This window comes from Myotis nattereri (genome assembly GCF_964212035.1).
Source record: "Myotis nattereri genome assembly, chromosome: 7".
NCBI classification, from domain to species: Eukaryota; Metazoa; Chordata; class Mammalia; order Chiroptera; family Vespertilionidae; genus Myotis; species Myotis nattereri.
In genome coordinates, this window is record NC_138082.1 from 46,475,679 (window position 1) to 46,502,337 (window position 26,659).

Consider the following 26,659-nt stretch of genomic DNA (forward strand, 5'->3'; position numbering starts at 1 on the left):
TACATATTACTAAATAATAAAGGCAGTACAACAGAAAATAAGCCACACTCAAGATTACTGATACATTCATTGGATTTATTTTAAATAGCAAGGAAATGCTCTCTTATGTAGTGATAGGATCCCTAAATGTTGCATACATACACTTTTTTAAAAAGTTTCTTAACTATATATATTTTATTGATTTTTAGAGAGGAAGAGAGATAGAGAAATAGACACATCAATGATGAGAATCATCGAGCAGCTGCCTCCTGCACACCCTCCCGCCCTCCCCACCTCCCAGCCCCATGGGGATCAACACTGAGCCATACCAGCCGGGCATATGCATACACTTTTATATTAAACTAGAGGCCCATGCACGGAATTCGAGCTCTGGGGGGCGGGGGGTCCCTCAGCCTAGCCTGTGCCCTCTCGCAGTCTGGGACCCCTCAGGGGATGTCCAACTGATGTCTTAGTCCCACTGCCCACCACCACCGCTGCGCTCACCAACCATGAGTCTGGCTTCATGAGTGGTGCTATGGGAATGCACTGACCAAAAGGGGTCAGCTCCTGCATTGAGTGTCTGCTCCCTGGAGGTCAGTGCACATCACAGTGACCAGTCTTTCTGTTCATTCTGCTGTAACGGTCATTTAGGCTTTTATTATATAGACTAGAGGCCCAGTGCACAAAAATTTGTGCACTCGGGGGGGAGAGGGGGTCTCAGCCCAGCCTGTGCCCTCGCAGTCTGGGACCCCTCGGGAGATAACAACCTGCTGGCTTAGGCCTGTTCCCGGGTGGCAGAGGGCAGGCCCAATCCCTAGGTGCAGCCCCTGGTCGGGCTCAGAGCAGGGCCAATTGGGGAGTTGTGGCGCCGCCCCCTGTCATGCACAGAGCAGGGCGGATCGGGAGGTTGCGATGCCACCCCTATTCACGCTCAGGGTAGGGCCGATTGGGGGGTTGGGGCACCGCCCCCTGTCACACTCAAGGCAGGGTCGATGGGGAGGTTGCGGCGCCACCCCCTGTCATGCACAGAGCAGGGCCGATCGGGGGTTGGGACGCTGCCCCCTATCACGCATAGAGCAGGGCCCATCAGGGGGGTTGGGGCTCCGTACCCTGTCACACACAGAGCAGGGCCGATCGGGGGTTGAGGAGCTCCCCCCTGTCACTCACAGAGCAGGGCCAATAGGGGAGTTGGGGCACCGCGTACTGTCACACACAGAGCAGGGCGGATCAAGGGGTTAGGGCGCCGCCACTGTCACACTCAGGGCAGGGCCGATGGGGGATGGGGGGCGCCGCACCCTGTCACACACAGAGCCGCAGGGCGATCGGGGGTTGGGGAGCTCGCCCCTGTCACGCACAGAGCAGGGCTGATCAGGGGGTTGAGGAGCTCCCCCCCCGTCACGAACAGAGCAGGGCGGATAGGGAGGTTGTGGCCCCGCCCCCTGTCACACACAGAGTCGCAGGGCGATCAGGGGGTTTGGTCGCTGCCCCCTGTCACGCTGATCCCGGTGCTGGGAAGCATATTACCCTTTTACTATATAGGATAGAAGCCTGGTGCACAGATGGGGGCTGGCTGGTTTGCCCTGAAGGGTTTCCTGGATCAGGGTGGGGGTCCCGCTTGGGTGCCTGGCCAGCCTGGGTGAGGGGATGATGGCTGTTTGCAGCTGGTCACACACCCTTTAGGGTGGGGTCCCCACTGGGGTGCCTGGCCAGCCTGGGTGAGGGGCTGAGGGCCGTTTTCAGGCTGGCAGGTGACTGAAGCGCCCAACCTGTCCTTTTTTCCTTTTTTATTTTATTTTGGGCCAGCATTAGCTCTGAGGCTCGGCTCCAGCTCTTCGGCCTCCGCTGCTGAAAGCAGGTTTCTGGCCTTTGTTTACCTTCTGTATTTGAAACAATGTTGCGGTCCTGCTGGCTGAAGCCCGGGGTTTTGTTTAGCTTCTATATTTGTTACAATGTTGCTTAGAGTGCAGCTGAGAGGCCAGCAAGGCAGGCGGGTAATGTTGGAGTCCTCCATCACTGAAGCAAGCAAGCCTCCCTGTTCACGTCAGCTGCCTGGCTGCCGGCCGCCATCCTGGCTGGCAGTTAATTTGCATATCGCCCTGATTAGCCAATGGGAAGTGTAGCGGTTGTACGCTAATTACCATGTTTCTCTTTTATTAGATAGGATATTGAAATCAGTATAGTAGTGGTCTTCTTTTAGGTGTTAAAAGATTCAAGCAAACATTTCCAGGTAATAGTTCTCAATAATCAAGTTTTGACTTGTAGGCAGAGGTAGGCTTTATGAATATCAGGTCATGCCAGCTCAAAATCATGCTTGATTTAGGATGTACATATTTCATGATAGTTTTTATCTAAATTTAAATTGGATAGAAAGCAAGGAAATTTTTACAACAGAATTTCAATGTCTTATGATGCATTATCCTCACCTAGTATTTATAGTGAAAGGTTGGAAGAAACAGTATCTTGCACATTTGATATTCTTGAGTAGAACATCTATTTTACATGGACTATTTTTATAAAGCTCCAGATTTTCCTCTCTCATTCAGTGCTGTTTTGATATGTGCCATTAAAGTAACAAAGATTTCTCCAGCATTTTCCCGTCTCACATCTAGTTTAATAAGTTTTGCCTAGGAATGTAGATAAAAATTGAATATTGTTAATACCAACTGCAGGCAAAAGATTCGTCATGACATTTGTTCCAAATATGGTGACCTTGAATTTGATACCTGAGCAAACTGAATTATTGGAATAGCCAGTGAGAGGTATTTATCTTGAGCTAAGTGAATTGATCAGGAAAAATGCATTCTGACAAGTTTGAGGATTGAATATTTTGTTAAAAATGTTTTTAATATTAACTTTTTCATTTTAAAGAATTTTCTCACTTAACAAAGAAATTAACTAAATCTATGTCTATTAACTATAATAATTTTATTAGAGATGATGATATCTGACTTTTCTTTTTGTTGTCTGCTCAGTCAGTGCTATCAAACTCTAAGGTGGAGGTGAAGAATAAATTTTAATATCCACTCCATTCTCTTTTCTTGATTTTATAATATCTTTTCTCATACTGTTATAATTTTCTATAATGCATTTATGTCAATAATTTTAAATATATCTCTAGTTGGAGGCCTCTATACGTATTTATCTGTTTTCATGGAACAATCCATATTGATCTATCTCCTTCATTCTGTAACAGTGCTAAGGTTTTTGTTTTGTTTTCTTACATTTGGTCTTACTTGCACTGAAGAGACACATATATTTTTAAGATAAACCAAAAAACCATATGATTAGTGATTTACTGACTTAAATTCCAAATGAAATTGGAACATTTAATTGTATTACTGTTTACTCTGGAGTCCTTTAGCCTTGTCTTTTTTTTTTTTTTTTCTTCACATATTTCAATTGCTAAAAAAATACTGTGTAAATTCATACTCTAATATCTTGGAACATTTAAATGCCAGAGTAATCATTCAGATTTTGGTATGATTACGAATTAGTATTTACAGAGCTAAATCGACTTAAAGAGTCTCAGTCTCATCATTTTTCTGACACAGTTCTATTTATATGTAGGAATTCTTTGACTTTATAATTATTGTAGTCTTTCTATCTTTACTTTAAAGCCAGATCATATTATTTTGCCTTCCATATTAATCCTTCTTATTTTGGTCAATTATAGTGCAATAGTTGAGGGAAAAAATATAGTAGGAAAGAGAGAAATGACAGTATTGATGACAGCAATAATAAGCTTGAAAGCATTCTATATAAAATGCTAAATATGTGCAAATTTTATACTTTATGCAAATAAATGTGACCTGATTGGTGTCATGTGGATTTTGTAGAAAATCATTGGTCAAGATCAGGGGTTTTTCAGACTTTTTAAAACCATTGAACTCTTTCTTCAAGTAAGTCTAATATAGATTCTTTGTATTAAAATAAGACATCTTGGCCCTATCTGGTTTGGCTCAGTGGATAGAGTGTTGGCCTGCAGACTGAAGGGTCCCAGGTTCAATTCCGGTCAAGGGCATGTACCTTGGTTGTGGGCACATCCCCAGTAGGCAGTGTGCAGGAGGCAGCTGATAGATGTTTCTCTCTCATTGATGTTTCTAACTCTCTATCCCTCTCCCTTCCTCTCTGTAAAAAAAACAAAAACAAAAAAACAATAAAATATATTTTAAAAAATAAATAAATAAGACATCCTGTATTTGCAAGACAGAGGTGGAGGTGTAGTGTAGGATAGGATATGTGGAAGACTAGATAGAGCCTTAGCTCAGTCACCTGCTCCTTCCTTCTCTTCTCCTTCCTCTTTAACAACTTTTGAGGTTCAACCTGCTCTCCCCCAAGGTATCTCTGGAGAGTATAGTTTGAAAGTCCCACGTATCTGAACTTTTCCTCAGTGATGATCCTTTTTACAGATTAAATATTTGGTAAGATTCTGCATATCCTAAATCCCCAAGGTTCTCAATCCCCCAAATAAGTTCATATTCAGATGAGTGACTGAGGAGAATTTGAAGTAGTAGGCTTCATTGAGAGTTTTTTGTTTTGTTTAATATAGGTATTGTCCAGATTATTTAAGTTAAAAACAAAGAACCAAAAAACTATCTAATACACATTTGCCTGAGGGTTAGTCAGGTAATACTTAGGGCCTCAGATCACAGATTGTGTGGCTTGCAGTCAAGAAGAGAGTTGAATGAGACCTTAAAGAGGAAATGTACTTATTTTGCAAACCCTACAAGTTATTTGTAAGTTACTAGGGTGTAGTAGCTTCTGATCATTTAACAGGTGACACATGATTAAAGTTTTGAAAAACATAAAAGTACACAGATATTTATAGTAACAGAAGGGATAGCTATTCAGATAAGAGAATTTAAGTGATCACTGACATTTATAGACTACACACTCTGTTCCAGATGCTGTACTAGGTATGTTTGTGGTATGTTTCTCTTTTGTACTCACAGTCCTCTTGTGGCCTGTATTATCGACATTTAAAATTGATGAGAAAATCAAGTGTGGAGTTAAATGACATGCTGACAGTTATGGATTGTTCCAGAGTTTGATTTTTTAGTCTATGTTTCTTTAAAGGCCCATGGTAGTTAGGAAGTTATGGTCCATATGAGCTGACAGAACAATCCTAAAATACTCTATGAGGTGAGAGTGAGGTTAAAGGTCAATATCAGGTAGTCATACAAGACATGGGTGAAACGATTAAGGTTCATGGGAAGAGACAAAATGCTGTCTTTGTAAAGGAAACATTTACTTTATAAGCTAACTTAGGTATATCTAGGTTTCCCTTTCTCATCTTTTACTTTGTTCAACTTTTCAGTTTTTATTACCTATTTCCAGCTTCTTAACCCACATTAGTCTTAAAATTAATTTTCTTCCCCTTCTTTCTCAAAATTTTCTCTGTTGCCCTTACTCATTATGCATTTGAGTATTTTTATGTTTTCATTTTTATTTTTAATCAAAATGACATTTCCCCCCAAAGGACTGTCCTACTTCTCTATTCCCAAAAATTTTAAATTTAGGGGAAACTTAGCCTTGGGGAAAAAAGTTTTTACCAATAAATCTGTCTTTATTATTTATTTTTAAATTAATATACAATATTATATTAGTTTCAGGTGTGCAACACAGTAATCAGACATTTGTATAACTTACAAAGTGATCTCTACAAGTTTAATAACAATCTGTCACTATACTTAATTACTACGATACTATTGACTATATTGCCTGTGCTGTACATTGCATTCCCATGATTTAAAATATATGGAATACTTCACAAATTTGCATGTCATCCTTGTACAGAGGCCATGTCATGCTAATCTCTGTATCATTCCAATTTTAGTATGTGTGCTGTCGAAGTGAGCACTCTATATGTCTTTTTAAAAAAAAAAATACTTTAAATATCTTGAAGCATATATTCAGTGAAGTATTTAATTAAAAATTTGGTGATTTTTTTTTAAATTTATTTTATTGATTTTTTACAGAGAGGAAGGGAGAGAGATAGAGAGTTAGAAACATCGATCAGCTGCCTCCTGCACAACTCCCACTGGGGATGTGCCCGCAACCAAGGTACATGCCCTTGACCGGAATCGAACCTGGGACCTTTCAGTCCACAGGCCAACGCTCTATCCACTGAGCCAAACCAGTTAAGGCTAGTGATATTTTTATTCTGAGGAAAGTAGAACATTGGTTATTGTTTAAATTTGAGCCTTTTACTTTACTTTACTTTATAAATCCTTATTGTTGAAAGTATTACATATATTCCCTTTTTTCTCCTATTGATCCCTTACAGTCTGCACCCTCCCCAGGCCTCCACCACCCTATTGTCTGTTTCCATGGGCTACACATATATGCATACAGGTTCTTTGGTTGATATCTTCCCACTCCCCCCCCCTTCCCTCTGATATTTGACAATCTCAGGATTATTTTGTTCAACAGTTTATTTTGTTCATTAGGTTACCTATATGAATGATATCAAGAGATACTTTTCTTTCTCTGATTGGCTTATTTTGTTTAGCATAATACTCTCCAGGTCCCTCCCTACTATCTCAAAGGGTAAGAAATCCTTCTTTGCTGCTGCATAGCATTTTATGGTATAAATGTACTCCAGCTTTTTTATCCACTCATATATTGATGAGCACTTGGGCTGTTTCCAAATCTTAGCTGTTGTAAATGGTGCTGTTATAAACATAGGGGTGCATATATTCTTTCTGATTGGTGTTTCTGCTTTCTTAGAAGTGGGATCACTGGGTCAAATGGCAGTTCCATATTTAATTTTTTGAGGAAACTCCATACTGGTTTCCATAATGATTGTCCCAGTTTGCATTCCCACCAGCGGGGTACTAGGGTTCCCTTTTCTCTACATCCTTGCCAGCACTTGTCATTAGTTGATTTGTTGATGATAGCTATTCTGACAGGTGTGAGGTGATACCTCATTGTCGTTGTAATTTGTATCTCTCTGATGATCAGTGACTTTGAGCATTTTTTCATGTATCTTGGCCATCAGTGTGTCCATTTTGGAGAAGTATCTATTAAGGTTCTTTGCTTATTTTTTTTTAATTGGGTTATCTTCCTTTTGTTAACTTGTATGAGTTCCTTATAAATTTTGGATATAAACCCTTTATCAGATGTATCATTGGCAAGTATGTTCTTCCATACAGTGGGCTCCCATTTCATTTTGTTGATGGTTTCTTTTGCTATTCAGAAACTTTTTATATAGTCCCATTTGTTTATTTTCTCCTTAGTTTCCCTTGCCCTAGGACAGTGGTCGGCAAACTCATTAGTCAACAGAGCCAAATATCAACAGTACAATGATTGAAATTTCTTTTGAGAGCCAAATTTTTTAAACTTAAACTATATAGGTAGGTACATTGTTATTAATTTAATTAGGGTACTCCTAAGCTGGCCTTTGCTAAAAATGTCCTCAATCTGGGGTCGACCTCAGCGAACATACCCCCACTTCTTCTAACGCCACTTCTTCAAAATAGACTCGCCTAGGCCAAACACTGACTTCTGCGCATGGGCCATGAAGTTTCAATCACAATGTATGTGCGTGCCCGCCTGTGGTATTTTGTGGAAGAGCCACACTCAAGGGGCCAAAGAGCCACATGTGGCTCGCGAGCCGCAGTTTGCCGACCACTGCCCTAGGAGATGTATCTGTAAATATATTTCTATGAGAGATGTCTGAGATTTTGCTGCCTGTGGTTTCTCATAGGATTTTTATGGTTTCATGACTTACATTTAAGTCTTTTATCCATTTTGAGTTTATTCTTGTGTATGGTATAAGTTAGTGGTCTTAGTTTCATTTTTTTGCATGTGTCAAATTTTCCCAATATCATTTATGGTAGAGACTATCTTTACTCCATTGTATGCTCTTGCCTCCTTTGGTAAATATTAATTGAGCATAATGGCTTGGGTTGATTTCTGGGGTATTTGTTCTGTTCTATTGATCTATATGTCTGTTCTTGTGCCAGTACCAGGCTGTTTTGATTATAGTGGCTTTGTAGTATAACTTGATATCTGGTACTGTGATCCTTCCAACTTTGTTGTTCTTTCTCAAGATTGCTGCCTGCGGCTATTCGGTGTCTTTTTTTGTTCCATATACATTTTTGGAGTATTTGTTCTGGATCTGTGACATATGCCATTGGTATTTTAATTGGGGTTGCATTGAATCGATAGATTTTATACATTCGCCCTCTAAGAGGGTGCCTGTATATCCAGCTGTCTCTCCCTGGCAGACAGCAACCCCGTTGCTTTTCACAACCAGATGTTATATGGACACCTTTCTTAGTATTGGCACTCTGGGCTCGGGAGCCCAGCTTGGGGTTTAGACCCCAGAGTTCACATTGGGAACCACCACAGCTGAGATATCCCTCCAGAACCTCAGCTGCTGTCTGCGGGAGTCCTGCCAGCCCTTTCCTGCCTTCGCACTTCCTACCAGTCTCTATGCGGTCTCCACATTCTGCCCTTCTTTATCTGGGTTCTCTCCAGCTAGTCTTCAGTTGGTTATTAAGGACTAGATGCCTGGTGCACGAAATTCGTGCGGGGGGTGGGGTGGGGGGGGGAGGGTCCCCGTCAGCCCAGCCTGCACCCTCTCCAATCCAGGACCCCTCAGAGGATTGGGCCTAAACCAGCAGTTGGACATCCCTCTCACAGTCCTGGACTGCTGGCTTCTAATCGCTCACCTGCCTGCCTGCCTGGTTGCCCCCAACTGCCCCCACCCGCCCCCCTGCTGGCCTGGTCACTCCTAACTGCCCCCCACCACCACCATCCTGTTCGCCTCTTACTGCCGCCCCTGCCGGCCTGGTTGCCCCTCATACCCTCCCCCGCGCCCCCCCCCCCCCCCCCGTGCCGCCAGCCTGGTTGCCCCACACAGTCTGCTGTTCAATCATTTGGTCATCCTCACTAACCCCTCCTGCAGGGCTGAGGGGACTCGATGCTGCCATCTTGTGGCTGTGGGTGTCACCATATTTGAGAGTGTGGCAGTCAATTAGCATATTCCCTCCTTATTGGCTGTGGGCGCCACCATCTTTGCGATGGCATGAGGGTCAATTAGCATATTCCCTCTTTATTAGATAGGATGATTTTTCTGTATTTTAGTTGTAATTCTAGTTTGGTCCTGGGAGCATGTTAGTGTAGCATCCTCTCACTCTGCTGTCATTTTGGAATCTCCTTATTTTTCACTCCTTTTTCCTTTTTTTTTTTTTTAATCCTTATCCAAGAATGTTTTTCCCATCGATTTCTAGAGAGAGAGGAGAAGGGAGGGAATAGAAAGAGAGAAACATTGATGTGAGAGAGACACATTGATTGGTTGCCTCATGCACATGCCCCTTCCAGGGCTGGGAAACCTGTATCCGAGGTATGTGCCCTTGACTGGGAATCGAATCCGCAACCCTTCAGTTCATGGGCCAACACTCCAACCTTTGAACCACACCAGCCAGGGCAAGTTTGAGTTTTTTAAATTTTGACAGTGAAACTAAACTAAGAACTATTTACCCTAAATTGCTGGTACATCAGTCTACCTCCTAAGTAGATTGCCAGTTAACGATGGATTTCTTTTAAGTTCTCTCATTTGTGATGTTAAAACATATATGCAGATTACTGACATAATTAATTTTACTTATGAACTTAATAAGATTTTGAAATATTTTTGCATAGTTGATTCATGCAGTTCTTGATGTAGGCATATAGCATGTCACATAGAAAAAATAATGCATTTAGACCTTGGAAATATACAGAATTGAATTTAAATCCTGGTTACCTTGAGTAAGTTATTTAATATTCACGCATTTGTCAAGTAATAATTATGTGCCAGGCATATGGGTGGGAGCAGTGACATGGGAAGAGGGTATGACTCCTGTCTTTAAAGAATTCAAAGACTTGTACCATTGACTTCAGCCTGTGAATCTGTTGTCTTGTTGACAAAATGGAGGTGAGCGAACTTAAAATTCCCAAAATAATACTTAGAGGAACCATAGATGCTCAATATGAGCTAGGTTATGTATTGTCATTCATACTATTTAATCATAGAACTACTCAGAAACATCAGATAAAGATTAAGCCCCTTTCTTGTTTGGGAACTGCATTGCCTTGAGAGATTTATTTGTCTTGATTTATTTGTCATTCATTCAAATATTCTTTGTTCTGGCACTAGACATATTTGCCAAGCTTCTAGAATTTGAGGGCCCTATGCCATTGCCTTGTGCCTTTGCTCTTGGTTTTCATCTTATCTAAGCACAACAGTCTGTTGGACTGCACAGAAATTACTTGTTTTTTTAGCCTGATGAAAATACTTGCTATCAGTTAAAAGAATAAATCTGTAATTTGAAAACAAGCCATCATGTAGGGCAGGGGTCTGCCTACTTTTTCTGTAAAGGGCCAGCTATTTTAGGCTTTGTGGGCCATAGGTCTAGGTTGGAACTGCTCAACTCTGATATTGTAATATAAAATCAATCATAGAAAATATATAAATGAATGAGTGTGGCTGTGTTCCAATAAAATTTTATTTATGGACACTGAAATTTAAATTTTTTGTAATTTTCATATCAAAATATTCTTGTTTTTATTTTTAAAATTTTCTGTCATATAAGAATGTGAAAGCTATGCTTAAATTTAGGGACTCTATAAGAAAAAAAAACAGCTATCCAGCCAGATTTGGGCAGTGTGCTATAGTTTGCTGACCCTATAGCACATGTATGATTAGCATATACATGCATAATGTATGATTTTATATATATATACATATATATATATACACACACACACTCACACACACACACACATATTTCAGAGAGGAAGGGAAAGAGAGAGAGGGAGAGATAGAGATAGAAACATCAATAATGAGAGAGAATCATTGATCGGCTGCCTCCCGTATACCTCACACTGGGGATTGAGACCACAACCTGGAATGTGCCCTGGCTGGGAATGGAACTGTGACTTCTTGGTTCATAGGTTGACGCTCAACACTGATCCATTACCGGCCAAGCATAATGTGCGAATTTACTATAATTGTTATTGGGTAATAATTGTTAGGCATTTAGGTGAATGGTTCTTTTAGTAGGATTGTTAATATCAAAGTTTGGGTTCCTCATTTTTTTTTTTCTTATTCAAGCTTACTTTTATGTACAAACTATGAATGAATAGAAAAAACATAGGTTTTGTTGTTGTTTGTTTTGCCCTATCCAGTTAAGGATTTAAAGGGGATCTTTTAAAGGTTAATTACGCTTAGATTTTTCATTTACCTCAAGTCAAAATCTGTAAAAGTGAATTTCAAGTAATGTCTACACGGTGTTCTATATACTTCAAATTTTAAAAATGTACAAAATAGGAAATTTTGTGATTTTTTTTAAATTGTATATACGTACACATTTACATTGTGTGAGCACTATTTAGCAAAACAAAAAATAAGCCTAGGCAAATAGGTTTACAGTTGTGAATATTCAAGAATATATTATTGTATTATTATTTATTAATTATTGTATTTTCCATATGAACACTGTAAACCTACTTTTGCCCCACCCAGTATTTTACTTTAAAAATAAAAACAACTTTTATACTGACTATAATTAAATTTTGTATGTTAAAACTGTGACTTAAAACTCTGTAAACTTTGCTTTCTGTAGACACCAGAGAAGAAACAATCTGAATCATCCAGAGGAAGAAAGAGAAAAGCAGAAAATCAGAATGAAAGTAGTCAGGGTAAGTGAAGTAAAATCTTCCTTCAGAGCCAAGTAGGCATTTACAGTTATTCTGATTTTTAATCAGTTAATAATGTAATTGTGAAATAAGTAATTTCATGTTTTTGTGATTTTTTTATGACTCTTAGGTAATTTCTGCATTTAATAATAGTTTAGGAATGTATTTTATGTACTTTGCATAAGAAATAATAATATGAAATTGGAATCTTTTTGTACCATGAATAATGTGTAGTTACTGTTTAGACTTTTTTTAACATTTTTCCCTTTCTTTGGCTCACTCATCTAATTCAGTTGACACCTCTTGCTCTGGAAACCTAAATGGCCTTGGGCCAAAGAAGATCTGCTAATACTAAGTGTTAAGCACCTGGCAAGCACTACCGTAGCACCTTTCATGTTTCTCTTTTTATATGATTTATGGTATTGAATAAGAACTTGAGATATCACTTTAAAACAAGTACCCAAACTTACTCATTCCTTTTATTTTTTTAAAGAGACTATCCTGTCTAATAATAGACAAACATGGTAATTTACCGTACCTTCGCTACACCTCCCATTGGCTAATCAGCGTGATATGCAAATTAACTGCTAACAAAGATGGTGGCTAATTTGCATACTGCAGGCAGGGCGGGTGAGCGCCATCCCATCGCCATCCGGGCCTGCTATTTGCCACCCGGGGCGGTGGGCGGGACAGCGCCATCCCGCCTGCCCTGCCACCATCCGGGCCTGCTATCTGTGACCCGGGGTGACGGGCGTCCTGTGTGCAACCCGACCCGGGGCGGCCGGGCAGGGCAGCAGCGATCGGCCCGCCCGGGCGTCCCGTGTGCAACCTGACCCAGGGCAGCTGGGTGGGACAGCGTGGCTCCTTTGTCACCCCAGCTTCCTCATCACAGCTCCCTTGAGGTCTAAGCCTTTAGTCAGACATCCCCCGAGGGCTCCCTGACTGCCAGAAGGATGTCCGACTGCAAGCTTAGGCCTGATCCCCTGGGGAGTGGGCCTAAGTAGACAGATGGACATCCCCCAAGGGATCCTGGACTGCAAATGGGCACAGGCTGGGCTGAGGGACACACACACCCCCGCCCCAGTGCACAAATTTTTGTGCACTGGGTCTCTAGTATAAAAATAATTGAGACAGTTTTATTAAAGCATCATCTTTTTCTTTTCAAATCTGTTCTTTCTCCTTTTTTGCATACCTACCTTTTATGATATGAGCTAAGAAAAATTGTTTTTGTTAGACTTCAAAATTTCTTACAATGGATAACAAAATAGTATTATTTAATGTGGCCCTCTATATTAAATGTAATAAAGTGGTCTCTTAAAATCTATATAATAGCGATTTTATACATACTATATTACATAATCATATAATATTTTGTGACTTATAAATGGCACTGGCACCAAGGTATGTGTTTGTAGCAGACATCTTTCCAGAAGGAAGGAGTTAAGTCATTGCAGCACCTTTCTCTAGGTGTGTGTTATTTTGTATGTCAGTCTGTCCTGAGCTTCTTTTTGGTCTTAATGTAGTTCCCCAAGTTTTGGTTTATGTGCTTGGAGCTTTATATATAGTGTAAGGATAAATTAATTATGATAGTTTCAACTTCAGATTTAAAAACTCAGTTAAAAGCAGATCTCAAAATAGGGAAGGACTTCTGGGTTGGTTGAGTCAACATATGTCTTTAAGAACCCAGTTGTTTTTTTCTTTGTGTTCTGCCATATGCAGAATTGTCTGATTTTCTTTTGGTTTTAGGCTGGTTGCCAGTTTTAATTGGATTTGCTCATGTCAGTTTCCCCACTCATATTTGCTTTAAGAAAGGGGCTGGATTAAGGGGCCTCTGTACGAACATTTGCATTAGAGGGGTACCAGAAGAGACGATTAGAACAAGGAACTGAAACTTATTTGAGGAAATAATGACAGAAAACTTTCCTAACCTGGTGAAGGAAATAGACACACAAGTCCAGGAAACGCAGACTCCCCAAACAAAATGAACCCAAAGAGGCTCATACTAAAACAAAAAGAAAGAAAAGGGCTGGCTTACTGTGGGGTTTCTTTTCTTTCTTTAAAGTGACTTCTTCAATTCTAAAGCAAACCTCTCCTGTGTTTCTATAGATAAGAATTGGGACATGTGTCCATTCCAAAACCACTTATGTCCAGCAAAGGTATTACCGCCCTGAAAAAAAAAAAATCAGACCCATCTCTAAAATGGAAAATGAGTTAAAGTTCCTCTCAGAAATACAGGCTTTATGGAAAAGGGATGATAGCTAAATAAAATTGGATTTCTTACCAGAAGGAGAACTAGGAATTGAGGCAGGATTTAGTTACATGTGCTATGTAGGAGAAGGAATGTTAACAGAACAAAATTTGGGTTCAGTGGGCAAATAGCTTATGGGTAGGTAACCCAAAATGTCTCAGTGTTCATTTAAACAGACTTCTTCAGAATCCAGGAAAGCTGTTGCAGGCAGGAGGGACATTCCTTTGGTACAAAACCTTTATAGTCTTCTCTGACCTCTAAATAAACCTGTACAAAAATTTTGTTCACAATCTCTAGGTAACATTTGTAGTTCTGAGTTGTTACTTAGTTTAAAAAAATATTGCCCTACCTTTTTCCAAGAATGAATTTAAGGTTGTTGAACTTTAAATGTATCATTTATTCACCTCAGTAATGCCTGGCACATAATAACCACTCAAGAAATATTTGTTGAATAAAATAAATTCAAGTTACTATTGAATTGATAAGTCTATATGTTTTTGTTATTTAAAACTTTTGACTCTGTGGTATCATTATTTTTTCGTTTGTAACTTGAAGAAATCATGTATTCTGTATAGTTCTAATGAAGGGTGGTTGACTCCCATCCAAAAAAAGTCTCTATACACCATATTTCTTAAGAACTTCCAAATTCAGTTTTTATAAAACTGAGTTCATTTTAGAGCAAAACTTTTAATTAAAGAATTGTGATCTATAATTATTTGGATCACTGTATCGATAATGTGGTCATATAAGGTACAATATTTAAAATCTAGTTTATTAAAAAACAGCCTATAAATTTGGAAATAGTTTTTAGAGAATGAAAACATTTTTAGAAATAGCATTCATATTAAAGCATGTTATTGCCAGTTTGTTGTGGTTTGTGTTAACCAAAATTTTTTTATTTTTTATTTATACGTTTTTCCATTATTCAGCTGCCTTTTAGCTTTAAAAAAAAAATCATCGATTTGCTTTAATGAAATTAGGAGACATTAAGTAATATTAATGACTTAATTAAATCTACAAAATTTTTTACTTCTATATTTTAGGAAAAAGTATTGGGGGACGTGGCCACAAAATTAGCGACTATTTTGAAGTAAGTTCATTGAGGAACATCTCTAGTGGGTTTTTTTGTTTGTTTTTTAAATATATACTTTTTTATTGTTGATAGAATTACAGATGTCTCCCATTTTCTCCCCCTTCACTCTCCTCCTTCCAGCCCCTACTCCTCCCCACCACCCCCCCTCAATGTCTTCATCCCCCTATCACCTGTGCCTGTGTAAGTATATAAATTCTTCGGTTCATCTCTTCTAGTTCTTCATATAAGTCTGGTATGGGCTAAGATAATTTCTTTGAAGCACAAGGCCAACTTTTGATTATCTGTTTGATTAGAGCAAAGCTTCAGTCTATGTCAGCGGTTCTCAACCTGTGGGTCGCGACCCCTTTGGGGGTCGAACGACCCTTTCACAGGGGTCGCCTAAGACCATCGGAAAACACATATATAATTGCATATTGTTTTTGTGATTAATTACTATGCTTTAATTATGTTCAATTTGTAACAATGAAAATACATCCTGCATATCAGATATTTACATTACGATTCATAACAGTAGCAAAATTACAGTTATGAAGTAGCAACGAAAATAATTTTATGGTTGGGGGTCACCACAACATGAGGAACTGTCTTAAAGGGTCGTGGCATTAGGAAGGTTGAGAACCACTGGTCTATGTGATGTCCTGTCTTTCTAGGAACATTAAAATTTACTTCTGTATTGGGATGGCACATCATAATTTTCAAAGTATTTTCTCACATGTTTGCTTATAACAACTTGAGAAATCTGCGAAATAGGTATTTACAAATGAGGAAACTGAGGACCAGAAATGTAAAGTAGCCTACCTAATGACAAATTCTAAAGGGAAGAGCGTTTAGAACTTAACGTCTAACATCCTCCAGTTCAGAATTCTTTCTGTTGTCAATACAGGATTTACTATACCACAGCACCATTTGAGCCCTGTGGATGGAGATTAAATAATGTCAGTCTAAGAGTCCCTGAAAATAATAAGCAGTGGTAGATTTAGATTCTTACTCAATCCTGCAATGTTTCCTTGCTTCTACACAGAAACACCTTTGGCTACCAGTTTCACATTATAAAACAATGATTATTAAAACAAGAAACATTATCTATTCAGCTGAAAAATATATTTACTTGAGAATAAGAACAGAATTTGCTAGTTAGGGAAAGTGTAGCATTAAAAACATTTTTTTTTCTACCTTCCACTGTTTTTTTTGGTTTACAGAATCTAAGGTAAAACTGTAGTTGATCACAAGATACCTAGTGCTCTTTAGTCCCTCGCTGTTAATATCATTAAGAATCTTTGCCAAAGGTGGGATCAATTCAAATAAAATTTCAAGTCTCTTGAACGCCTACTATGTGCTGGATATTATAGATTGAAATAGAATACACAAAGTCCCTAGGTTGCAGGAAGTTGTTTAATGAACACACTACGAAGTCCCCATCTCTCTTGCTCATGCTGAATACCCTGAGAGGAAGCCAGTAACAACAAATTTTCTCCTCCCATTCTTGATACAGAAATATGAGAAATGAGAAAGGCAGCTTCCCTTCCTGTGTAGCTAAGTCATGCACTGTAATACATGTCAAGAGTGTAAGAAAGGATCTATTTTTGTTAGATTTTGTACTGTTAAAAGGAAGGGACTTGGTCTGTAGAATTCTTTTTTATAGTGCTACGCACATTCAGATATTTAACAGATCGTGAGCATGATGATTCTGTTTTAAGATGGTTATGTTCACTAACATCTAAATGTAAACATGTTAACATTTTTGGGGATTAGGGATTATACTGGTTCAACAAACATTTACAATGTTATAACATCATTGTGTCAGTGGTTTCACTACAACTCTAAAGTCGTGGTTGAGTCTTAGACCAGTTTTGTGCTAAAATTTGAAGGAAAATAAGATATGTTTATTATTTTGGAGGAATTTGTCTTTGAGTCTGCCACAACAACAAGTTATATATAGTCAGAATGTTCAAAAAATAAGGGTCTGTACAAGACAGTCTTGTGATGTTCTTATGATCATTATTCTCTCTTTAGTCTTTTAGGACTTAGCTGTGAATAATATTCGTTTTGCTTTTTCTTGACCTATTTAAATGACTGTTTGATGTAAATAAAATATATTTAAATTCTTAACGCTATGTCCAAAATAACATTTATCTAAACCTGTTTTAATAGTGATGTTTCCTTTTTTGCTCAGTACCAAGGTGGGAATGGCTCAAGTCCAGTAAGAGGCATACCTCCTGCAATCCGTTCTCCTCAGAATTCACACTCACATTCCACTCCTTCCTCATCTGTAAGTGTTTACATGCATAGTCTTATGTCTGGGAAGTTATGTATACTGAGTAACTTTTATAATTTACTAGTGGCTTGGTGCACGGATTCTTGCACATTGAAAGGAAATTAATTAACCCAAGAACCACTGCTGCCAAGTCACTGCAGCTTGGCAGTAAACTATATTTGGGGCCAACAGTGCCCGAGCAACAACATAACCCACGGCTGAAGGTGGAATCACGTGGCCCCGCGAGGAATTGGGCTCCTTCCTCTCTGGTTCCGGAGTGCGTCATCTGAGAACCAAAGGTGCCAAGTCACTGCAGCTCGGCAGTAAACCGGATTTATGGCCAACAGTGCCCCAGTAACTCACGGCCAAAGGTGGAATCACATGGCCCCGTGAGGAATTGGGATCCCTTCTCTCTGGTTCTAGGGTGCATCACCCAAGAACCGCCACTGCCAACTCACAGCAGCTCGGCAGCTCCTGTGTTGAACGTCTGCCCCCTCGTGGCCAGTGCACGCCATATGTCCTGGATGGTCAGACGGGCACTTAGCCTTCTATATATATCGATTGTCTTTATTGAGAATTTCTCTATATATTGTTTATCTTTTTAAAAATCATTCTGTGAGGTGAATTGAGTCCTTTTTAGTGATCTGATGTTATTAGAACTTTACTTCTGAAAGTGAGATTCTTATAAGTTAAAGTTTTTCTGAACTAAATATATCCCAAAAGTAATGTGTCAATAAAAGAAGGCTGTTGAGTCTGTGAATACTCTTATAAAATCAGTCCATATCAAGTAACTCATTTCTAACTTTTAACTTACTTATGAATTAAATTTCTCAACCACTGAAATGATTGCATAATTCCTTTGTGGGTATCTTTAAGAAAAAGATAGGTAGCCATCAGCCTTGGATTATTTAATTCAGTATAGGACCTGAGTTCAGTATTGGACCTGAAATTTAATCACTTTGTTTTTTTCCTAATATTTTAAGACCTAGTTCTTCTATCTACATTGTTTTATACATCAGATTTCATTTTTTCTTTACTTTCAGTATGTGAAAATTCAGTGGCTAACCAGAAAAACTGTATTGGCTTTCAGTAATTTAAAAATGAATTAAAGATTTTTGAAAATCAGAGTATCTCTTATTTATTTAAGTACCTTGATTGTACTTCCAGTGTGCCCTTCTGGTCCTTGTCTGTAGACATATACTGAGTTGTTACTTAATCATTTTGTACCTTGGGGCACATCATATTGCCATATACAAAGTAAAGCATAATACTCAATAATAACTAAGAGTTGTGTTGTTAGTATTGATACAGTGATATAATCTTCCAATGAATGTGTTTTAAAACTATTGACTAGATAAGCCACAAAACTCATCAGTAAATTGATCTTATACTATATTTTAGCTTGCATTATTGTCCCTAATACTAAGAGTTCTGTATTAAGATCTTTTTTCAGTTTTACTTTTAAAACATAATAATGTTTTTAACATTTCTGTTCTAACATGATGTATTAGCCTTGTTTTATTTAACTGATTAAAAGCATTACAGTTTCCTTTATGCCACAAGAATGTAAACTTGAGGGCAGGGGATATATAGTTATCTTTCACTGGGCCTTATGTGAGGGAGGTACTCAATAAATGCTTATTGACTAAAGGGTGATTAAAAGTTTTAAATTTAATTTTTTAATTAAATTTATTATCCTAACAAAAACTTAAGAAATGTTGCCCTGTACTGGATGGCTCAGTTGGTTAGAGCATCGTCCCATACATCAAAAGGTTGCGAGTTCAATTCCTGGTCAGGGCACATACCTAAGTAGTGGATTCCATCCCCAATCAGTCAACTGATTGATGTTTCTCTCTCTTCTTTCCTCACTCTCTCTCTCTCTAAAATCAATAAACCTATCTCAGGTGAGGATTTAAAAGGGGGGGGGGGGAGAGCGGGGCGGTGTTAAGTAGTTGTTGCTAAACAGAAGCCTATTTTCTTTTCTTGCTAATGTAAAATTTTAATTTTTTTTTTAAGGTTCGACCTAATAGCCCTTCTCCTATTGCAGTAGCTTTTGGGGACCACTCTATTGTACAACCAAAGCAGTTATCCTTTAAAATTACTCAGGTAAATAGTTACTGAAATTTATTGGTATGATTTCTAAGAAACAAGTGACCAATTTTGTACAAACAACTCATATGTCTTCTCTTTGTTTTGGACATAGTCATAAAGTAAAATTATACATCAAGAAAGCTTATTACTAAACAAAAAGACAATTTATAAGGGATAAGAAATTGAAATAACCAATTTACTGTCATTTTGTCCTTTATTACACACTGGTTAAATATATGGATGTTTTAAACAAATTAAATAAACAGAACCATCATGATATGTCAATTCTGTTTATTGATTTTTTTTAACTTAACATACAAGTTATCAGTGTCTTCATGAAGCTGTTATATTTATTATGAATGGACTTCTAAGCCATTCATTTTGGGTGTCTTATATTTATGTATATTCATGTATGCTGCACACTTAGAAAAATCATTTGAAAATTGAATTAATTGGATATCTTTTACACTTATTTAGTTTTATTAATTTTGGGTACTAAGTTTTTCATTTCAACTTTTTACATATGGCAGTTTCTGTATGACACTGTCTCAGACCAAGGGTTGGGAGAGTTGAGCTTGACCTCCCCAGCAGCCCGATTTATTGCCATGAGACTTTTTCTGTTAGGTGATGTCTAAACTGCATCAAAGCTTCTTTTGGGATTCTCTCTATGCTAGGATGGTAAGTACATTGCTTTTAGTCAGTGAACAGCTCATGAAAGTTTTTGCCATGTTCAAAATTCAGAGTTGATAGCATAAAGCAGTGGTTATATTGAATTTTAATGATGAATATATCAGTATTCTAAACTTTTAAATAATTAATCTTTAGATGTTTCTTTGTAAGTTTGTAGCACTTGTACTTCTGACTAAAACTTAAAACTGCACTCAAACTTTTTGGGATACCCTTTACATACACACATAAAATCAAATATTTTCTTTGCTTTTTAGAATCAATAAAATCTAATGTTTACATGCAGTGATATATATAATGGAGATAGTTAAATAGCTTTCTTTCATTTAGACTGATCTCACAATGCTGAAATTAGCAGCATTAGAAAGTAATAAAAACCAGGACCTGGAAAAGAAGGAAGGTCGTATAGATGACTTGCTCAGGGTAAGTAGTAAGTTATGGATGGGGGGAAGGGAGCTGGGGGTCTGATTGTTTGGCAGTAGTAAAGCTGTTGAGAAAATACTTCATATTATAAAAAAAAATTTATAGGTTGGGGTAAGGGAGAAGCCTTTTCTGGTTGTATAAGTACTTCATTGAAAATGTCAACTTTAAAGTGAAAATTATTTTATTCGTTCTTTCAAATGTGAATTGAGAAACAGTTGAAGAAATAGAAGGAAGTTAATAAAATTTAATCAACTACCATAAGACAGAGATATCCATTTCATGTTAGTTTTAAAGTTAATTGATTTTGTTACAAATCTGACATTTGTTATTATACATGATGAAGTAATTGCTACCATCCTGCAAGATTTTTAATGGAAACTTTATAGAAAGACACATCAAAAAGTGTACTTATAATGTGAGTGAAGTATAAAGCAGTGGTCTTGCCTATTGCTGCTCAGTAAAATCACTGGATGAAGAAAAGTAAGGTGCCTAGGTACTTTATAAAAGTACTAATGCCAGAACTCTACCATGAGGGGTTCTGATTAAATTGATGTGATGTAGGGTTTGTGCATTGGTAGTTTTATTAAAAGCTCCTCCGAATGAGTCTAATTTAAGCAAGCTTTGAGAACCACTGGTGTAGAAACTCAATAAAATCAATATCCATGATTCTACCATAGTGATCAATACCTTTGAATGATCATGTGCCTTTCCTGATCCTGTCACATCCCTTTACCATCAACCACTATTCCGAGTTTTGTATTTATTATGCCTTTGCATTTCTTTGTGGTTTTATTTCATACTAGAGGCCCGGTGCACGACATTCGTGCAATCGGGGACGTCGGGGGTGTCTCTCAGCCCAGCCTGCACCCTCTCACACTCTGGGAGCCCTGCAATTGATCGCCCCGCAGAGGCAGGCCCTGCCCACCCGCTGCAGCCTGCGGGTAGGTGGCCTGGGGCGATCATGGAGTCTCCCCTGATTGATTGCCCCACTGGCCAGTGGCCTGGGCCTCCTTCTGCGGGGCAGTGGCTGGGGCTCTGACCAATCGCATCGCACCTGCTTTGGCTGGCCTGGCACCAGTGGGTATCATAGTGTGGTCATCCAGCTGGTCGTTCCACGGTTTGGCCATTCGGTCTAGTTGCATATTATGCTTTTATTATTATAGATGTCTAGACATTCTTAACATTATTTCAGTTTGTTTTTGAACTTTATATAAGCAAAATTGCAGTATATGTACCCTTTTACCCTGCTTGTTTTCACTAAACAATATATGTGTGATTGTCATATAGTTTATTCATTTTACTACTATATAGTGAGGCATTATATTAATACTCAAGGCCCGGTGCATGAAAATCATGCACGGGTAGGGTTCCTAGGCCTGGCCAGCGATCAGTGCCCATCTGTGGGGCGACCAGCAGGGCAATCAGAGGCCCCGCTGGCACCCGCCTTGGCTGGCCTAGGGCCTGCGGACTGGGGGCAGCTCCTGCGTTAAGCATCTGCCCCCTGGTGGTCAGTGTGCATCATAGTGACTGGTCGTCCTGCCATTTGGTCGATTTGTATATTCAGCTTTTATTATATAGGATACCATAATTTATTTTTTCTGCTCTCGGTGGACATTTTAGTTTCTACTTTTTGCTAATATGAACTACTCAGAACATTCTTGTACATGTCTTCTAGGGCAAATATAGGAGGATTTCTCTATGGTATATGTTAAGAAATACTGGGCATGCACATCTTCAACTTTGCTTTATAATGTCAAGTTTTTCTTAAGTGGTTGGATCCCACTAGTACTGGGCAAGAAATAATCTCATTGCTCATTATCCTTGCCAAATCTTGTTATAATCAGATTTAATATTTTTAAATTGTTGACCAATCTGATGAATGTAATAAGGCATCTTTAATTATATGTATTCCCTATCTATTTTTTGAGCATCTTTAAAAATATTTATTAACTATTTGTATTTCTTCTGGGAAATAACTGATCATGGTTTGGCTCATTATCTTATTAGGTTGTCTTTTGTTTTTGTTTTTAATGGATGTCAGTTTTTTTTCTGACACTCAATATACAGATGGGACAAAAAAGGTTTATAATTGTATTATTTATTAATTATTTTCATAGAACAACTGTAAACCTACTTTTGCCCACCCCATATATTGATTTTTCTCCAAATGTGTGAGTTGTCTGTTCATTTCTTCATGCTATCTTCTGATGATTAGATGCATTTAAAATTTTTGTGTGATTAAGTGTATATTTTTAAGAAATTATGTTTTATTTGTTCTAAATTATTAGAAAAGGTATACCAAAAGATTCTTTTCCTTAAGATTATAAAGATGTCCTATATTTTATTTTAAACGTTTTATAGTTTGGTTTTTTAATATAAGTTGTTAATATCACTGGAATTCATTTTTGGGTATGGTGTCAAGAAGTAAGGTTTCATTTTCATTTATTTCTATATAGATAACCAGTTGTCCAGCCCATTTAATTAAAAGTCCACTCTTTACCATCAGCTCCATTATATAATCCAGTTTCCATATATAGGTGGATCTATTTCTGTGTTCTCTGCTATGTTCTGTATTCTATTTGTGTGTTCCAATGCTGGTTTCACATCTTTTTTGTTGTGTTTGGCTCTTAGTGACAGAGAACATAAACAATACATTAAATGAGATACAGTGTCACTTTTTTGAGAGAAGAACAGAAGTGGGCAGCCTGGTTGTGATGGCTCCACAGTGACATAGGGGATTTTGACTCCTTCAGTTTTTCTGCCATTTCATCCTTACTGTATGCTTTCTATCTTGAGGGTCATGGAGGTACAAAATATTTATTCAGAGTCACAGTTATGATATCTGTGTTCCTGAGCAGAAAACAGGAAGAGAAAGGGAATAACAGGGGGGGAAAAAGCAACAATTCTGTGTACAGCCTTCTTTGATATTCCATTCCTTAGCTGTAAGGGAAACTGGGAAATGTATCTTTTAGCTAGGCACATACCAATCCAGAATAAAATATTGACTTGTCATTATTTAGGACAGAGAAAATACATTTTGGCTATCATAATTACCATAGTTTTTTTGATATGTGGTTGAACAAATATCCTCTTCTTTTTGGCTATATTTGGCCCTTTGCAGTCAGAGAAATATAAAATCAGTTTTTCAAGTTACATACACAATTTGTTGGGGTTTTGTTTGAGTTGCTCCTTATGCAATGATGAGGAGTTGTTGGTGCCAAATTCCATTTATGTTCCTCAGAAAGTATCTTTATTTTACCCTTTTTCTTAAAAAACAAAACAAAACATTTTTTAGGTATATAATTTTAGGATGGTAGCTATTATCTGCCGGCATTTTTTACTTAATATGGCATTTCTTTTGCCTTTCACCGTGACTAGCCTACACCTATGATTCTCAAAGTATATCCCCAGATCAGAAATATCAGCATTACTGAGGAACTTAATTAGAAATAAATTTTCAGATCCTATCTCAGGGCTACTGATTCAGAAACTCTGGGGATGGGCCCCAATAATCTGTGTTCTAACAAGCCCTCCAGGTTATTTTCTGGTCACTAGACTAGACTAACCAGACTCATCTCCAGAGTTTAGAGAGAGGCCCCTTCCCTGAACATGTGACTACCTACAAAGTCAACAAAATTGGTATAATGGTTGTCAATAAAGGTGGTGGGAATGTTTAGCTATTGAATAGGCATCTACAGTATCATTCACAAATTGAATGGAGAAAATTGTTTATTAATTACATAAGATGGAAAAGAATCATTTTTAAGTGTTAGATACTTTATATACTATATTTTAATTATTTTTAACTAAGTTATGTAGATGGCATTGCCCCTATTTTAAAAATAAGACAACTGAACTAAGATCCAGATAACTTAAGAGTGTATTTGAACCCATGGAGTGTGGATACAAATTCCATTTACTTTCCACTACACAGCCAAGCAGCATTTAATAGTACTACCCCATGGTAAGCAGGTGTTTTTCAAAAATTTTTTATTATCATATTCAAATACGTAATATTACTAATCCTTTTTCTTTCCGTAATTTATTCAAAACGTTAAAAATACTCCAAAGTATCTCATAAATACAAATTATAGATCTTTTCCATTTTTTTACTTATTCTTATAGGCTAACTGTGATCTCAGACGGCAAATAGATGAACAACAAAAATTACTTGAAAAATACAAAGAACGATTAAATAAGTGCATATCAATGAGCAAGAAATTGCTTATTGAAAAGGTAAGTTAAAAGTTTGATAAAATTTCCCTTCCCTTTAACTAGCCTCCTTTGTCTTATATGCTTTTAAAATTTAAACGAGTATCATTGAGCAATGATTTTTCCTCCTTTTTTCAGAGTAACCAAGAAAAACTGTCAAGCCGGGAGAAGAGTATGCAAGACAGATTACGCCTTGGACACTTCACAACAGTTAGACATGGTGCTTCATTTACTGAACAATGGACAGATGGTTTTGCATTTCAGAATCTTGTGAAGTTAGTCATTCTTACCTTTTAAAAAATTTAGTATTCCTTTGGGTTTTCAGCAATGTCAACAATTATAGATTTGGAATTTTGTTCTACATCTATTCTTACTACTCTTTGAGATCATAAATTTAGTATATTTGAAAGGAACATGAAACAAAGATAAATTTAGCTTAGCAGACTTCTTGACTAGTTAGCATTCATCTATATATGATGTATTATGATGTATGTAGCACTCATCTATATATAATTCATCTAATATGGTGTATTATTCTAAATATGACTTTTCGAAATACAAACTGACCTATCTTTATTGATGATTTAGAAGTAAAATTGTTGAAAATTTAATTTTTATTGGAAGATTTATATCTATATATGGGATTGTTCTGCTTAGTTTTTTTTCTCTTTTAAATATGTTTTTATTAATTTCAGAGAAGAAAGGAGAGGTAGGGAGGGAGGGGGAGAGAGAGAGAGAGAGAGAGAGAGAAAGAAACATCAGTGATCAGAGAGAATCTTTGATCTGCCTCCAGAGGATGGAGCCCACAACCTGGGCATATGCCCTCACGTGGAATCACCTGTGATCTCCTGATTCATAGGTTAATGCTCAACTACTGAGCCACACCAGCCGGGCAATTGGTTGATTCTTGTATGTGCCCTGGCTAGGGTTTGAGCCTGCAACCTTGGCATATTGGGGATGACATTGTAATCAACTGAGCTACCGGCCAGGGCACATATACATACTTTATGTCAATCTGTTTATTAGTGTGTATCAGTGATATATAACCCAAAGTATTTGGAAAATGAGAAGAGAAATAAAAATTAGTAATATTAAATTAATAGGCTCTACATTGTATGGTCATTCCTAAATAATCAGGTATTAGCTATCTATTCATTCCAGTAATTTTTGACTTTCCATAAGTTTAAATGATTTCATTCCGCTTTCAGTTGAAAACTGGATTAAAGTCTGGCTTTGCTACTCTTGAGTTTTCTCAGGTCTTCTACCTAGGTCAAGCATGTCAAACTCAAAGGCTAACACAGGCCAAATAAACAAGGGTTAAGTGTATGTGAGCCACAAAAAAAAAAAAAAACCTTCAATTTTCATAGAAATGTAGGTCTATTTTGATAGAGACATGCTGAACACAAAGGGCTGAAATAAATGCATAATCGTTAACGTAAAATAATAGAATATTTTAATAAAAATTAGTATTTTTTCTTGAACATTAACTTGGCAGACACTGAACAACTGCACAAATTAATAAGTGTAACACAAATAAACCTATTTTTCTTGTTTTCCGAAAGCGAAATATTTCCTGTTGCGCACACCAAACAAGTTAGTCCAAGACTAATGATGTGGCAATTGGCTGCTAAAATATTCCCTGCTAGTATTAGTGGAGAGAAATGGTGCACCTACGCATAAGGGAAATGAATGCAACACGATTATAGTAATCAGTCATTAGTGAATGTTGTAATTTGTTGTTAATAATTATGTATAATAGGATATTGTAAAAATTAAGTTACGAAATTTCTATTAAAACATTTCTTACATACCGTTCATTATATTGGCTGGGCCGCAAAAATATTCGTTGTGGTCCACATGCTGCCCATAGGCCGTGAGTTTGACATGCTTGACCTAGGTGATTCTTGATTCTTTTATTCCTACTATATTTTATTGCTATCTGGCTAGGACCACTGGAAAAGGAAATGCTTGTAAAGCCAGTTCT

The 26,659-nt window shown here is 37.6% G+C and overlaps 1 protein-coding gene across 1 annotated transcript in view; it reads left to right on the forward strand.

Moving 5' to 3' along the window:
- The window catches only part of TLK1 (tousled like kinase 1), a 163,116-nt gene that overhangs the window by 82,489 nt on the left and 53,968 nt on the right, over positions 1 to 26,659 (forward strand). Inside the window, exons 4-10 of the mRNA XM_081095673.1 lie at positions 11,595 to 11,670; positions 14,959 to 15,005; positions 17,182 to 17,277; positions 19,279 to 19,368; positions 20,371 to 20,463; positions 24,589 to 24,699; positions 24,814 to 24,950. Of these exons, the coding sequence (XP_080951799.1) occupies positions 11,595 to 11,670; positions 14,959 to 15,005; positions 17,182 to 17,277; positions 19,279 to 19,368; positions 20,371 to 20,463; positions 24,589 to 24,699; positions 24,814 to 24,950 (650 nt within the window). The remainder of the gene's footprint in view (positions 1 to 11,594; positions 11,671 to 14,958; positions 15,006 to 17,181; positions 17,278 to 19,278; positions 19,369 to 20,370; positions 20,464 to 24,588; positions 24,700 to 24,813; positions 24,951 to 26,659) is intronic.